Raw genomic sequence first — 17,257 nt, forward strand, 5'->3', positions numbered from 1 at the left:
TTGCAAGATCCTTGCCTTCCAGAAAGTACTATTTCCTAAAAATTATTCTCCTTGAGAAAGCACTTCTGGTCAATTAGTTTGTTTCATTTTTTTTATTTAAAAAAAAAATTACTTTTTATTATAATTATATTCACTCTAATTATACTTGGGTGCACTGTCCATCCAGGAAATGAACACCTGAGTTACAAACGCGGGGCCAGTCTGAAACATGGCAACGCCTTCAATGAACAACTGGAAAACCCTGCGGTGAGCTGTTATTCCATAACTCTTTGCTTTCAACAAAACTAACAAGACCTAGTTAAAATATCCAGCTCACAAATCATCAAAAATAATTTCTGTTGATACACCTCAACAATTTTTGGCATGTAACTTAAAGAGCTGAGGAACTCTTTCCTCTCCCACAGATTTATTTAGGGGAACAACATTTCTCAGAACTTAAAACTATAAAAACTAAAAAGAGAAATAAAAGTAATGCTGAATGAACCTGTCTTGTTTTAAGTAGTAAGTCATGAATTCAGGAATTAATTAAAACTAAATCCACAGCTTCACAAGGATACATTCACAATATTGGGTTATTAAGAATTCATTATAAGCAAAAGTAATGTATTTATGTTGTTTTGTTCACATATGTACTAATAATTGTAATAAATGTCTTTAACCTTGGGGCCTTACAGTTATAGGAAATAAATATTTAGCTTCAATTTCTGTCCATATTTCTGTTACTGAGGAGTATGACAGCCTGTCAGATAGGACAACACTTTGTGATGGAAAAGAAATGGGAATGAACGTTCAAAAAGCAAAGAAACAAGGTAAAATTTAGCTGTCAAAAGCCTATTCATAGGATTTTTTTTTAAATGGATGATGCTTTTAGATTAAAGTAATTAAAGAGCAGTGAATCAGTTTTGTTTTTAAATATCAATATTACAATATGCCATAAATTACAAATTCTTAATTAATGTAACTTATGTCAACCTCAAATTGTACCAAAGAATATTTCACTTTTCAAAAATTATGAAACATCCATATCACAATAAGAAGAATGAAACAGTTATCTAAGGGTAGATACTGAAAAACTGTCACAATATTAAGATTCTTGACTAGGCTGAACTACAGTCCCAGTCAATCACTCAGACACTAATCTGGGTGCTGCTGGGAAGGGCTTTTGCAGATGTGATTAAAGTCCTAATTGGTTGAAGTTATCCAAAAGAAAGATACAGTAAAACCTTGATATAATGGACTGATTTGGATAAGGGAATATCCCTTAAAGCCAAAATCCATTTAATAAAGTAGGATTTTCTAATACATGTTAAAAGAAACTGACAAATTAGTTAGCTTACCTGTTTTTACTTATGTAGACATGTTTATGTAATTAAAATTAAGTATGTATGAAAAGCTTAATTTCATAGAAAAGTTTTCTATATATATTACAGTAACTTTAAATTTATATTGAATAGGCCTAGTAAATACATGCATTCACCAGTCACTATGAACAAACAAATGCACACGGCGGGGGTGTGACTCAGCGCAGGTGAGAACATCAGCCAACACATGTTAAACTGCTGCAGAAAGACATGCCAAGTTACAACAGAACCAACTACCGCCCAAAATGTGTGATCCCATGCTAATCATTTATGGAACATTAAGAGCAGTCTCTAGGACTCAAATGTGTAGGCTATATTTGTAGTTACATAATATTTATGTTGGTGAAATTACTATTGTACAATGTTTTTTCCAACATATGGCCCATTTGCTAAAATTTGTTTAAAATAACAAAACTCTGGGGAGGGAAGGCAGGTATGGGAGGGGAGTCAATGGTATATGTACACAGATAATAATTTAATTAAAAAAATTTAAAATAAATAAATAAATAAATAAATAACAGTGAATAACAAAAAAATAACCTATTAATTTAATTATAAGCAAATCTTTTAGCAAAAATAATATAAAAATATATGTTGATTATTTCCTCTTATTATTATATCAATTATAAGCTTATGACATACAAACTGGGAGTTTTTTCTGTTAGATCCAAAGCCCATTAAATTGAGGCCTGAAAAACTGAGGGTTTACTGTAATGTTGGATGGGCCTGGCCTGATCAGATGAAACTCTGAACGAAGGTTTAGGCTTTCCCTGGTCTTAGAGACTCCAAACAGTCCTGCCAGCTGACCATGATCTGCCCTTCCTGTCCGCCTGTCCTATAGCCTTCAGTTGCCCCCACAATGTATAAGCCAATCCCTTGTGAAAAATTCCTCATGGGAGGGCTGCCTCTCTCTCTCTCTCTCTCTCTCTCTCTGTCTCTCTCTCTCTCTCTCTCACACACACACACACACACACACACACATATACACACACACACATTTCCTACTGTTTATGCTTCTCTGGTTGAACCCTGACACGTTTTGAAATAATTATAGACCCACAGGAAGTTACAAAGGAAATATACAAAGTCTTGTGTCCCCAATGGTGACATCCTATTATATATAACCTGTAGTAGAATATCAAAACTAGGAAAGTGAATTTAACAATATTGCTAGGAAGACTACAGGCCTCGTTCAGATTTCACCAGTTTCTGCAGGCAATAACATGTCACATGTAGTTCTGTGCAGATCTGCATATTGCTCCATCGCCACCAAGGAGTGGCCTAGTGATGCCCCTTTAGACACACCCACCCTCCCATCCCACCCTATCCCCTGGCAACCACTAGCCTGTTTTAATGTATAGTTCCAACATTTCAGGAAAGTGATAGACATAGAATCATACAGCATATGACTTAGCAATTGGCTTTTTGCACTCAGCACAGTGCCCCCAAGGTCATCCAGTGGCAGCAAATATCAACAGTTCATTCAATGTTGGTGCTGCACAGATTTCCATGGAATGGGTGTTTGTTACAGGTGGACCAGTTTGTTTACCCTTTCATCCGCAGAAGGGTATCGGAGGTGACTGCAGGTTTTGGTTATTACAAATAAAGCTGCCATGAACATTCATGCAGAGGTTTTAGTGTGGTCATAAATTTTCATTTCTCTGGGACAAATGCCTATGAATGTACTGGGCGAGTGAGGCAGTGAGGGAGTGAGGCAGTGGGGGATTTTTAGAGGATAATGGGGGGGGGGGGGGGAGAATGTACTGAGCCATATGGCAAGTACGTATTTAGCTTTATAAAATACAGCCAAACTTTGCACCAGAGTGGCTACACCATTCTACATTCCTACCAGCAATGGATGAGAGATCCAGTTTTTCCACAGCCTTGTCACACTTGGTGGTGTCACTATTTTTTATTTAGTCATTTTGACAGGTGTGGAGTAATATCTCATTGTGGTTTTAATTTGCATTTCCTTGATGACTAATGATAGTGAACATCTAAATAATCCTATGCTTATCTACCCTCCCGTATCTCCTCTTTCGTCAAATATCTACTGTATTTTTTACCCATTTTCTAATTTGATTGTTTCTTTACTGATGAGTTTTGAGAGTTCTCTATTCTAGAAACCAGCTCTCTGTCAGATAAGTGGTCTGCAAATATGTTATCCTCGGCTGTAGCTTGTCTCTTCATTCTCCTGGCCTTTCACAGAGCATACGTTTCTTATTTTGATCAAGTCAAATTTATCTCTTTATGCTTTTCGTGCCAAGTCTAAGAAGTCTGCCTAACAGCCAAAGATTTTCTCGTGTGTTTTTCCCATAAAGGTGTTCCAGTTGACATTTAAATCTGTGATCCATTTTAAATTAATTTTTGTTCAAGCTTTAAGGTTGACATTGATATTCATTTCTTTTCTTTTGCCTGTGGAGGCCCAACTGCTCCAGCATCATTTGTTAAAAGCCTGTTCTTCCTCCAATGAACTCTTTTGTACCTTTGTCAAAAACTAGTTGGGCATATTTGTGTGGGTTTATTTCTGGGCTCTCTATTCTGTTCCACTGATCAATTTATTTATTTTTTTATACTTTGCTTTTAAAAAAACTTTGTGTTTGATTCATTCTTTTGCTATCTTAAACCATTACCTATAACTGTATATTTGTTATTTGAGCTCCTGTTAAATAAAAATTTAATCAAACCCGACGAGTGTGGCTCAGAGGTTGAGCATTAACCTATGAACCAGAAGGTCATGGTTCAATTCTGGTCAACGCACATGCCTAGGTTGTGGGGCTCAATCCTCAGTCAGGGACCTGCATGAGGCAGCCAATCAATGATTCTTTCTCATCACTGATGTTTCTATCTCTCTCCTTCTCTGTTCTTCTCTGAAATCAAGAAAAACATACATATATATATATATATATATATATATATATATATATATATATATATTATATACATATATATATATTAAACTTTGTCAAAATTAAGAAAAAGGGAAATAGCTAGATCCCATAGACTATTCAATTCTAATATTATGCTAATTACACAAGTTGAACACTCTTGCCTAAATACAGTATCAGAAGTAAAACAGGCCCTAGAATTTGGCCCAGTCACCTATGATGGGTGAAACAAGGACCATTCACCCATTGTGGATAGTGACTATAAGTGTGAGTGCAGGACCCCCATGGACCCCAGCAGGACAACCCAAGGGCTCCAAAGTAGAAGGAGCCATTCAATCCTGGAAGCCTGAGGGGGCGATGCTCAATAACCTGCCCAAGCCCACTCAGCAGGTAAGTGACACACTTAGATTTGAGTTCAAATCCTCAAGCAGCAGAGCCAACATTCTTAACCAAAATCAATGAAGCAATAGTTTACAGCCCCCTAACTTCTGAAATATTAGAATTTCCTGGGGAAGCTAGGGCCCACCCCCAGACAGCCTGGGACTCTGGGGGAAAAAAGAATTCCCAAGATGATTCTAATGGATGCCTCTGGTTTAAAACAACAACAAAATTACACACAACCTTATACAAGAGGCACAAATCTGTTCTGGCCACTGTTCTCCACAGCACTTCAACACCTTCTCTGTTATACAGCTCCGTTATTACAGTTTAGTTTGTCCAGGTACAGGGATCTTTTTTACCATTTTATTCACTGGTACATCACAACTGCTAAGGGGAATGCCCACTACATGGCCAAGCTTATGGGTTAAGACATGAGTGAATGGAAGAATAAGCTTCTCATCTGAGTGCAAGCCTCTAGATTTCCTTGGTCTCATGCTGCTAATCTGATGCTAAAAGAGAAAAGGTTAAGGATCACAAGGCAGAACAGAAACCTATGAACATAATGTCAGAAGGCCTAGAATGGATGCTGCCACTGCAATTTCTGAAGATACGAAACTGAGTGTGACCTAGAATCCTGTGGTTTTACTGGTGTGAGCCCAGCATGTACCACAGAGCCTGGTCGGTATTAGACACAGTTAACAACCAACATTAATATTAATTTTTTAAACATCAGAGGGGTGTGGAAGATCAAGGAATACCACACACCTATCTATATGCATGATGGGGACCGTGGGGAGAATCATTTGATGTGAATCCTGAGAAAAAATTGATCTGCTAAAAATGGACTCCCTATGGTCAACTGAGGGTCAATTTTATAAACAACTAGAGGCCCGATGCACAAAATTCATGCAAGAGTAGGTCTTCCTTCCCCCAGCTGCCAGTACTGGCTTCCCTCTGACATCCAGGACCCAGGCTCCCCTTGGCTGCCAGTCAGTACCTAGGACCTGGACATCCCTCAGAGTCATGACTTCATCCAGAAGGTCATCTGGAAGTAAATTCTGTCTGTCTAATTATCATAGTATGCTTTTATTATCTGTGTATATAAAAGCCTAAGAGACCGACCGACCGACCAATAGCTATGATGCACACAGACCATCATGGGGTAGATGCTCAACACGGAAGCTGCCCCCTGGTGGTATTGCGCTGGCACGAGCCTCTCCCACCCCCATGGCAGCGCGGCAGGTGCAGTAGGGTCTGGATGAGTGGGATCGAGGGGCCCGGGCTCGAGCTCCTGCCCGACCCCCTGCTGCTTCAGGCACTACTACATCCCCTGAGGGGTCTGAGTTTGTGAGAGGGTGCAGGCCAGGCTGAGGGACCCCACTGGTGCATGAATCCATGCACTCGGCCTCTAGTTAGAGATAAGAGCCTATTGGCCACTTCCTGATAGGGGCTTCTCACATTCTCTGTATACCAGGACCCTTCCCTCACTCTGCCCTGTCAGTTTACACAGTGGTCAGCAAACTTCGGCTCGCAATTTGCTGCTCTGTTGACTAATAAGTTTGCTGAATACTGGGATAGGGGCTTAATCACAAGGAACAACAGTCTGTAATTATTGGAATCGAGAGTTAGTGGTCGGCAAACTCATTAGTCAACAGAGTGGCAAATCGTGGCTCGAGCCACAGTTTGCCGACCACTGGTTTACACCATAGAAATCACCCACTGCAGGGAAATTCTGGTTTTGACTTTCAGTACTGCCCAATTAGATATCTCATTTACATAAAATGGAGCTAATTGAGAGCCTGGGTGGGAACTTTGCTATCCTGACCTTTTTCTCAGACACAATTTAGGTTGCTACCTGAATCTGTGTTTCCAGGACTACATATAGCTCCTTTTGGTTGAATAAGTGCTTTGTATTCTTTATTGTAATCTAAAATTGATTTTACTGGTTTAAAGTGATCTCATTCACTAGCTTATTACTTTTATTCTCATTTTACTGATGAAGAAATTGATGCTTAGAAAAGTAAGAATTTGCCCAAGTTCTCACCATTTATAGATGATAGAGCCTGGATCTGAAACCAAGTATTTCTCAAATTCTTAGCCATTTGCTGGTTAACAGCAGGAACAATCCTACTTCCATACTGTTACAACTTACCCTTTTCAGTGTTTAAGCATTTTAGATGTTTTGTTTTAAATCAATTTTGTATCCTCAGCTTTCAGAGTTGTCATGGCAAATATTTTCCAAGCTACACTTAGGAAGTGGCCAACTTCTTACTGGTTTCAAGAAGCTACTTTGTGACAGTACCTGTATTATTTTAAAACATCAACTTTTCTGCCCCCTTTGCCCATCAGGCACACACACAAAAAAGGACTATCATTTGAATGCACACTTAGGAGCTTTGTGCAAAAAAAAAAAAAAAAAGGTGGGGGGGGGGGACCTAGCCAAAACCAGTTTGGCTCAGTAGATAGAGCATCAGCCTGAGGACTGAAAGGTCCCGGGTTCGATTCCGGTCAAGGGCATGTACCTTGGTTGCGGGTACATCCCCAGTAGGGGGTGTTCAGGAGACAGCTGATCAATGTTTCTCTCTCATCGATGTTTCTAATTTTCTATCTCTCTCCCTTCTTCTCTGTAAAAAATCAATAAAGTATACTAAAAAAAAAAAAAAAAAAAAAGACCTAAATAAAAGACTTGGAAAATGTAGGATATAAACTATTTTCCACAAGTTTGTGTTTGCCTTTTTTATAACAAAAGGAAAACTAAAAACAAGTTGGACAAAAGCAGCTCCTTGGCTTTAACCAGAGAACTTGGAGCCCATACCTTGGTCCAGTGCAGGCAAGGACATCAGAACAGGATCAGCCAACATTTGCAAGGTCAGTATCTGCCTTGCAGAAAGTCCAACAAGAAACACATGCAGACCTGGGACAAGGGGTGGACCAGAGATTGCACCCAGGTGCTCTACAGAACTGTATGCTTAGAGTACTTCATAGAAACTCTAACACAGAACCTGCTAAAATCCTATACAGATTTCAGAAACTTATGATTGGATTCTGAATGTAAACACTCATACATACACACACACCTCTTACTGTATATTAACTGAGGAACAGAGAAAACCATAAAAGTCAAATAGTCTAATAGAACCATAAAAGTCAAATAGTTTAATATTTAAGGCCAACTCCATTTGCCTGAAAACACCACACTGATTCAGGTTTGAAGCTCACAGGGATGGGTCAACATCAATTAACAAGTATGCCATGGAAATTGCTAGAGGTACAAGAAATTGCCTATATTCTCCATCTCTACCCAAGAGTTTCAGTGCACTAGGGTTCAACCAAACAAACACTTCATAAGTCTCCTTGAAGAATGGGGTACCCTGAGAGAATCTGCACAGTCATTCCTTATTTCCAATTTCCAATGATCAAGGAAAATTTCCACAAGTACTAAAAGTATTTAAACCAAGCAAAAAGCTCATCCAAGAAATAAGAAACCAATTGGCCTGGCTGACGTGGCTCAGTGGTTGAGCATCGACCTATGAACCAGGAAGTCACAGCTCTATTCCAGGTCAGGGCACATGCCTGCATTTCAGGCTCAATCTCCACTGTGGGGTGTGCAGGAGACAGCAAACCAATGATTTTCTCTCATCACTGATGTTTCTGTCTCTCTCTACCTCTCCTTTCCTCTCTAAAATGAAAATATTTTTTTTAAAGAAAACAACTGCCACCAAGTCTGTAATATCACCAACAGTGACATGTCTGTATATGTTCACTGAACAACCATTGAGGGCTGAAAGGACATGGACATATCACATCAAATAATCAAGAATGTCCAAAATTATGTTCTTTGTCTAAAACCTCACCTTACACATATGGGTACTATTATAAGAGCACATTCTATTTTAGAAGAAACTACTCTTCCAAAGACAAGTTTAAAGAACTTAAAAGTGCAGGCCAAATCCTCTGACCCCCACCCCTCTATCACTGACACTGTCCTGAATGGCAGTAAGTGAGAAGGCCACTCCAGGCACAGCAGAAATTCTTTACCCTCGGGGAGTTCACATCCTGAGTTATTTATATTACCCCAAACTAGGAGCAAACCTTAGGTAAGACTAAAACTGTACACAGCGTTGTATTAACTTGCAAATAACTTCCCACTCATTTCCTATATGAGACAGTTAAGTTAGATGATATTTCTATTCACTTAGTGACCTCCAACTTTGTGTTTTTCGGCTGGGGTGGGAGGAGTTCGACCAAAATATTTGAAAATTATTTGAGAAAGTTTTTGCCTCCCTCCCACCTACAAGTAAGCCTCACTAGATTATATCCTACTGACCACAAATCCTTCTGAAACTCAAAATAATCATTCATCAAGTTGAATTTGGGAAATCTGATATACTATTAACTTTCTAATTTTTGTGAATTATCTCAAAGAAAACCTCTCAATTAACAAAAGCAAGCCAGTAATTCTCTCCAATTAACTTACAGATTCAACTTAATTTCAATCAATTAGATATGAGTTATTCTAACACTGAAAGTACACCACATTATTACAATATGCATAATCTATTAAAAGATTTGACTATATTTATTATCTGCTTATCAGATTGAATTTGAGTCATCAAATTATTTTAATAATTCATAAAGTATATGTATGTAAATTACATGTTTTCTTTGGCTAATACTCAGTCATAACATGTACAGGGAGTCACAAAAAAGTCACCAAAAGTCTGCAGGTGTGTGAGTTAGTATATACCAATCTGGAATAGAAATCACATGCATACAAAATTAAATGGAAACATAAAAAAATCATCTCTAGCCAGTTTTGCTCAGTGGATAGAGCATCAACCTATGGACTGAAGGATCACAGGTTCGATTCTAGTGAAGTCAAGGACACATGCCAGGGCTGTGGGCTAGATCCCCAGTAGGGGAGGCGTGCAGGAGGCACACTGATCAATGATTCTCTCTCATCATTGATATTTCTCATTCCTCCCTCTCCCTTCCTCTCTGAAATCAATAAACATATTTTTTAATTCAAAATTTTATACTGAAAAATTAAGAAGTCTGTCATTGCTGAGATCACACCATACCCTCACAATTCAAACTTATCTTGAGTTTGTCACATGCTAAAGCTTATGAAATGCTATACTTTTGACTGAGGTCAATGCTCCGAATGGACACACTCTGGATGCTGATGACCCAGGCCAACACTGCCAGTGCTCCAATGCCAGAACGAGATGCACAGAGTCAGTGAGGTCTCTTTCTATCCAGAGCCATAAAGGCTCAAAGACCAAAACAGTCCTTCCACAAATATCCAGCAAATTGAAAACAAAAGACCCTCTGGGAAGTAAAGAGAAAATCAGCAACCAGCATAATTTAAATAATTTCTTGATCAAATAATTTCAGTTTTCTGTGGATCAATAATCAGTTAAGATGAAAAGAAAAAAATGTCCCCCCTCTATATGTCTTATGATACATCTCTCTGTAAGAAAAACTTTAAATCACTTTTGCCCAGCATGCGTGGCTCAGTGGTTGAACATCAATCTATGAACCAGAAGGTCATGGTTAGATTCCTGGTCAGGGCACATGCCCAGGTTGGGAGCTTGATCCCCAGTATGAGGCATGCAGGAGGCATTGATATTTCTATCCATCTCTACCTCTCCCTTCCTCTCTGAAATCAATCAAAACATGCTTTTATTTTTAATCACCTTTTTACTTTCAGAGGATTTTAAAGAAGCTTCTAATTTAATTATTTTATAATTGTAGAAACACACTAAGCTGTAAAAACATGTGTAAGCTTTTAAAAATAAAAATTTGTTATGTCAATCTCAGCTCAATCAAAATAAACCACTTGTGTGCCCTGACCCGTGTGGCTCATTTGTTTAGCACACAGTCATGTACAGCACAAGGTGGCAAGGTAGCAGATTCAATTCCTGATCAGGGCACATACTCAAGTTGCAGGTTGAATTCTCAGTTGGGGCATGTATGGAAGGCAACTAATCAATCAAGAGTTCATGTCTCTCTTTCCACCCTCCCTTCTTCTCTCCAAAACAAATAAAATCAAGGAAAAAGCTTACTTGTGCATATAAAAAATAACAAAATGGAACCCCTGGCTGATGTGGCTCAATTGGTTTCCATGCACCAAGAAGTTGCTAGTTCAATTCCCAGCCAGTGCACAATGCTCAGTTTGTGGCTTGGTCTCCAGTAGGGGAAATGCAGGAGGCAACCGATCCGAGAGCGGTTTCTGTTTCTTCCTCTCTCTCTCCCGCTCGCTCGCTTGCTCGCGCTCTCGCTCGCTCTCTCTCTCTCTCTCTCTCTCTCTCTCTCTCTCTCTCCCTCCCTCCCTCCTTCCCTCCCTCCCCTTCCCCGGCCCCCTCTCCTTTTCCCTTCCTCTCTAAAATCAATAAAAACATATTTTTAAAAAGTAACAAAATAGAAATCTATTGACTTGAAAAACAAGAAACATAAGTATTTTTCTAGTTAGTCAATATGTTAATGAAAACAAAACCCAAACATCTGGGTTTTGAGTTGCTATCTGACGTATCAAACAGTCTGTTTCTAAAAGATCCCCCTGGACAAGCTGGTATTCTATCCCATGATCCATGCATTGCATGTGTGCAGTCATGCTGGCCTTCCAGCTCGGTCTTCAACTAGGACAGCACCCACATCAAGCCAACACCAAGCCCAGCTATGTCCTACTAATGCACTTTCTTCAAATGGCTTTATGTCTAATCTCAAGAAAGTGCAAAAGAGGGGTTTTCACACTTATCTATAGTATAAATGTCCCTGTCCCTTCAGTCCACATAATAAAATTAAAGTCCTTCCTGGAATGCTCATAGCTGGGCATTTAAAGGAAGAGCCTACTCTACTATACAGACTTCCCCAATACCAATGCGAAACAAAACCTCACTACTTCGGGCATTACAATAAGCAAAAACCAAATATGGGCACACGTTTGAGGAAATAAAAAAGCACCTACCTAGAAGAATTCAAGTCTATTTTTCTATTCCTCAATTAGAAGACCATTGTGGGTGTAACCTCACATTTTTTACTACAATAATTAAGTTTTAGCATCAAAGAAAAAGACTTTCTTTCTTTCTTTCTTGAATTTATTTAAAGAATCTCATTCAGGTGTAGAATCTGAAAATCTGGACCCAAAATACCAGGTGAGGTTGGCAGCAGTCCACCGCCCCTATGCTCCAGGGATTAAAGAGAATAACTCTCAGAGCTGATACCATGATCTAGTCTGGGCCAGTTTTAATAAAAAATAATCAACAGGAGAGTGGATTTCAACATGGAGAGAGAGAGAGAGAGAGAGAGAGAGAGAGAGAGAGAGAGAGAGAGAGAGGGAGGGAGGGAGGGAGGGAGGGAGGGAGGGAGGGAGGGAGGGGGAGGGAGGGAGGGAGGGAGGGAGGAGAGAGAGGGAGAGAGGGAGAGAGATTGAGATTCAAAGGTGGGCCCCGCAACCCCAAGGCTGCACCAGGCCCTGTAGGTGGGGCTGGGCTTTGAGCCCTGTGCAGCCTCCAAAGAGAAGCGAGAGTGGTATTTCAGTGAAAAGCTTATAATCCAGAGGCCTCATTACTGAAAAGACCTTTATGGTGTCTGCATACATTCACAACAAATGTAAATGGGCCTAAGGAATCTTAAGTAATTTTTAAAAGCATACAATTTGGATATAAAATAATCTAGGACTTATATAGTTTAAAATTTTATTTTAAATATTTGAGGCCCAACATAAACAATTTGTAGAAGTACCTTATTACTCAGAATGTTAAACCATTTTCACTTGCTTTGGGAGACTTTTATATGTTCCACTACCCATTTTAAAACATACAATTCTCATTTACTTATATGTGTTTACAAATTAGTAACTTTCTAGTTTAAATATATATTTTTTTCAATTGATATATTGGGATTAAGTTTTTATCCTAATTCTCCCCAAAATTCCTTATTAACAGCTTTCAATTATTGCCTTTTTTTCTCATTTTCAGAACTTACCTGGAGAAAAATGCCAAATGTAGTATCTTCTTTAAAAATCACTCACACATACCCTCTTTAAAACTATGCTTTTAAAGAAATACCAATTGGTAGTTACAATATAGTCATATGGATATAAAGTACAGCATAGGAAATATCTATACTAATAAAAGCCATCTAGTGGCAGCCATCCTGTGTCCACATGGGGGCAGCCATCTTGTGTGTTGGAGTGATGGTCAATTTGTATATTACTCTTATATTGGATAGGATATTATTGGATAGTTGTAAAACTTGAATATTCCAGAAATTTAACTATTGTTTAAGTCTAGAGAAAAATTACACTGGGCTTTATTTGAATCTTCATCAAAATTTCTCATCATTTTATACTATCCCATCACCAGCTAGCATGAGTCACCAGGATTCAAGAGGGATGGATTGGGCATCTGGCCTATTCACTGCCTTCTTATGAAGTAACTCCCACCATTTACATATTGAAATATATGTGATTTTATTATATACTACTACCCTTCTGTTTCTCCTTCCATTAAACTTAGGGCACTATATTCATATTTTAATTATAAATTATATTTTCTAAACCCTGCATTTTAAAATAAGAGGGTATTAAAAAATTATTTTCTTAAAAAAAGCACTGGGTATGATAGGGTTGAGATTCACTTCCTGCACAGAGGACATGCTCAACCAGTGTTTGCTGGGAGTAAACACATGGGTGAATTATTAGGACCAAACATAAACCAGGGCAAAAGGCCCTGTCTCACAACAGCACCACAGACTGCCCCACATTCTCCTCTAGGGAAGGAGATCCCCAGAGTCCCTGACCCACAGCTGGAGATCAGGTGTAGAGGCCATGCAGTGTCTCAAACACCCAGGACACTTCTGAGAGTCAAAGGATGCACCAGTTATGCCAACTCAGCAGGCGTCATCCACAGCTGCTCCAGACAAAGCAAGACAAGTGGCCACCTTGAAACTGAGGCACATTTGTGAGCTTTCCAAAACCAATCAGGAGCCCCTCTTCAATCCCACATTCCCCTGAAAAGTCCACAAAGTCCCTAATGCTGCTCTTGTCCCCAGAGCACACAGGCACACTCTGGGACCCAGCCTACTCTGGCAGTAAGGCCAGTTACTGTCTTTCTGTCTTGCTGTGATTCCTGCTCCTCTGCATCTACCATGACTCCACCCCATCTCCCCAGGTCCCCCTGTCCTTCCTCCTCACAGACACACAGGACAGGAAGCAGCAGTCATGAGAACACAACAGAAGAGTCCTCAGGAAAAAACACTTCAAGCTGTCGTCAAGTACAGAGAGAAATTTTGCCGCCATCACGAATATGGTTTCTTTGTAGCCAGCGGTGGGAAAGCACAAAAATACCAACAGGACTAATGGAACTGCTGCCCAGGGCTGAGCTTTAACTCGTCTTGGGAGCTAGGTAAGAGACAGGTTCAATGGACTATAAATATATAAACATATTTCCAATCTAATCAAATTCTTCATAAAGTTTCAATTTAAACAGCACATGCACTACCACACATTCAACTAAGACAAGGCTCTAATTTTTTTTTAATTAGCACAATAAAAACTACAGACATGGCCTGGCCGGTATTGCTCAGTGGCTGGAGTGTCGGCATATGCACTGAGAGGTTACAGGTCCGATTCCCAGTCAAGCACACGTACCTGGGTTTTGGTTCAATCCCTGTTCTCCCTCCTCCCACTCCCACCCCGCCCCTGCACCCATCAGGGCACATGTGGGAGGCAACCAGTCAATGTGTCTCTCCCGCATTAATCTTTCTCACTTTCTCTCTCTCTCTCCCTCCCCGCTCTCTAAAAAATGGAAAAAGTATCCTTGAGTGAGGATTTTAGAAAAAACTACAGACATGAATGGAAAGTTTGATATACTCAAATAAAATTTAAAAATACTTATAAGAAGAAAAAATATCTAAGGACTCACCAGATAGAACAACAACAACAAAGAAACCAATGCACATCTTCCAAGATCTCATGGGTTAATTCCACAGAAAAGATGCACCAGTCTGGTTCATGTCAGAAAGAAACTGTAAAGATGACTCGAAGCCAGGGCAGTAGGGTATCACGTGCTTAGTTTGAGTCTAAGTGAAATAGGGCCCTGAAGCTGGAGGCAGATGCCCTCCTGTGTACTACAATTTGGATAACTATATGGAGGAGCCTGTGTGAGGCAGTGACCACAGTCCACAGGTCTGTTCTTACCATCGCACTTTGTTGCATGTCTGTGTTGCGCCGAGAGGGGAGCCCGCCACCATGGGGACTTGGATGGGACTGTGCTGTTTGTTCGTGACCAGATCCAGCTTTTCTTCTAATGATTTACAAGTAGCCTCGAGAGCTTGCAGCTTGGCTTCAATGCTATCCAATCGCAAGCATATTGTCTGGTTAATGGAATACAGGAATGACTGGAAGTGAAAAAAAGAAAAACTTCAGAAGGGATATCTTGAACTTTAAGGAATCCCAATGGCTATTTCCTAATCTGAATCACATCTACTCCAATAGGACAATCCTGGACGTTAGCTCTTTAGTTACATGCCAGAAACATTTGAGTAAACAAGTTCAACCTCTTATATTTAAATGTGACTACTAAATCATGGTTTTACTTCTTTGTGTAGTTGTGATTCTTAGTAACGCTTAAGTCCATACGATAGAAATATATGTAGTTTTTAGGATTTTCTTCTACTAATCAATAAATTTGCACATAAAAACTTTCTAACTATAAAAACACATTTACCTGTAACATCAAAAAAGCATGGAAATTACTGGTCCTGCACATTCACATAATCACTAGTGCCCCATTGTCGAAATTTGGTTTTAAAAAAAAAAAAAAGTTATAAATAGTATGCCTGCCACCTAGTGGTTGACATGAAGAGCAGCTTCACACTTGATTATCACTTCTGAGCCAAGTCTCAATTACTAATTCCAATTGATCACAGTAAGCAGTGACATTCATGACTCCAGACCCAAGAAACATATCAAATACACACAACAGACAGGAAAATTCTCCACTTTCCCACACTTCCAGTCCTGCCGTGTGTTGACAAGAATACAAACAGAAGCATGTTTTCAGGTAAGACTTTCACTGTGCGGCAAACACTCAAAACTTATCTCACCAGCTAATAGAAAGATTCAGAGTGCTGGTTAGAAGCAAGTTCATAAAGTATCCAATAGTTCAATTTACTAGAAAGGCTGGCTTGAGAACCAACAGCTGAAAATAATGCAAACTCTGCCTTTCCTCTTTCTCTCGGCTTTTCTGCTCACGTAAAAGGCCAGCCTCCATTTGACTGACAGACATGCCATCTAACTGCTCCTGGCCTACAGCCTTCCTAGGGCCTGCTGCCCTTCTAGTGTGAAACAAAAATGCAAAATTAGAGCAATATCATATCATGTAGCTGGCATCGAGGTCTGGGAGGAGAAAAATATGGATATTCTTATTCAGTACATTTTTCAACAGACTGAAGTTATCTTGTGAAAAAGTTAAATGCATTTGTCTAACTGCCTGGTAAATGTGACAGTAAGGGACAGCAATGCAGTAAACAAAACTTGCACATTGTCCAAACAACTCACTTTGTCTCAAGCAATCACCCTCCCTCCCCCCCATGAGACTCATCATGAGTGCTAACATAAAGCAAGGGCTAACCTCCACGTCCCCCAATGACTGCCTGCCTTCAGGAGAACAGGTCGTTGGAGCAAGTGTGTGACAGGGGCCAGAGGCACACACAGTGCACACATCCCATCATCCATGATCTATAGAGAGGTGACTTCCATGGTTCACCTAATGTAAATCACCATTAGAACCACCCATTGGTCGCTGAATTCTTGAGATAAAATCACTTAAAACTCCACTCCAGGCATCAAACACTGGGCTCCAGAATTCTTAAGATACAGTAAAACCTTATTATTTTAACTCTAAATTACAAATGATTCTACCTGGGGTTTGGGCACAATTCACTGTTTGATAATAAAACAATTATCAAACAAATTCATGATACAAAGAGCACAGAATATTTTTAATGTCTTTTTATATATAAGTGATATTAGCCATTTGCATTCAAATCTATTCATTAGAGAGAAGAGTTCTTGGCAATTTGGTGAGCAAACTTTTCCAAACAGCACACAAATGTGGCAGTTTTCAAACCAGAGCCCAAGGTTTAACTTATTGACAGTAGAACTAGGGCTGAAGCCAGCCCACTTTCATTTTTTACTTTATACATTTATGTACTGTTTATGTTTATGAGTATCTCCGGTGGTAAAATTATAACTGCATTTTATTTTAAAATGTAATTTGATGTTACTAATCAGCTACCTTCTAACCATTAGTCAGAAACAGAAATTTAAGTGTGAGTATAGGTTATTTAAATAATACTTTTATTGATTTCAGAGAGAAAGGAAGAGGGAGAAAGAGATAGAAACATCAATGATTGAGAATCATCAATCAACTGCATCCTGCATGCCCCCCACTGAGGATCGAGCCTGAAACCGAGGTATGTGCCCTTCATGGGAATCAAATCATGACCTCCTGGTTCATAGGTTGAGCCATGCCAGCTAGGATGAATATACTTTTAAATCGCCTTCATGTTTAAGCTTACACTACTTCCCCTTTTTAACAAAAGTGTTATGTTTTGGGG

At 39.4% G+C, this 17,257-nt stretch overlaps 1 protein-coding gene across 16 annotated transcripts in view; it reads right to left on the reverse strand.

Annotated features, from left to right (window-relative positions):
* The window catches only part of LOC118720525 (BTG3 associated nuclear protein), a 144,380-nt gene that overhangs the window by 84,186 nt on the left and 42,937 nt on the right, over window positions 1–17,257 (reverse strand). For 14 of the 16 annotated variants that reach the window (XM_045582613.1, XM_036440546.2, XM_045582611.1 and 11 more), the window contains one exon: window positions 14,835–15,034. The exons of 1 other annotated variant lie outside the window; for it this stretch is intronic. In XM_045582613.1, the coding sequence (XP_045438569.1) occupies window positions 14,835–15,034 (200 nt within the window). Of the gene's footprint in view, window positions 1–2,070; window positions 2,090–14,834; window positions 15,035–17,257 lie in introns of those variants that run through there. One more of the 16 variants, XM_045582618.1, reaches the window with a different exon arrangement.

The sequence above is a fragment of the Pipistrellus kuhlii genome, unplaced genomic scaffold (assembly GCF_014108245.1).
Source record: "Pipistrellus kuhlii isolate mPipKuh1 unplaced genomic scaffold, mPipKuh1.p scaffold_m20_p_17, whole genome shotgun sequence".
Taxonomy (NCBI): Eukaryota; Metazoa; Chordata; class Mammalia; order Chiroptera; family Vespertilionidae; genus Pipistrellus; species Pipistrellus kuhlii.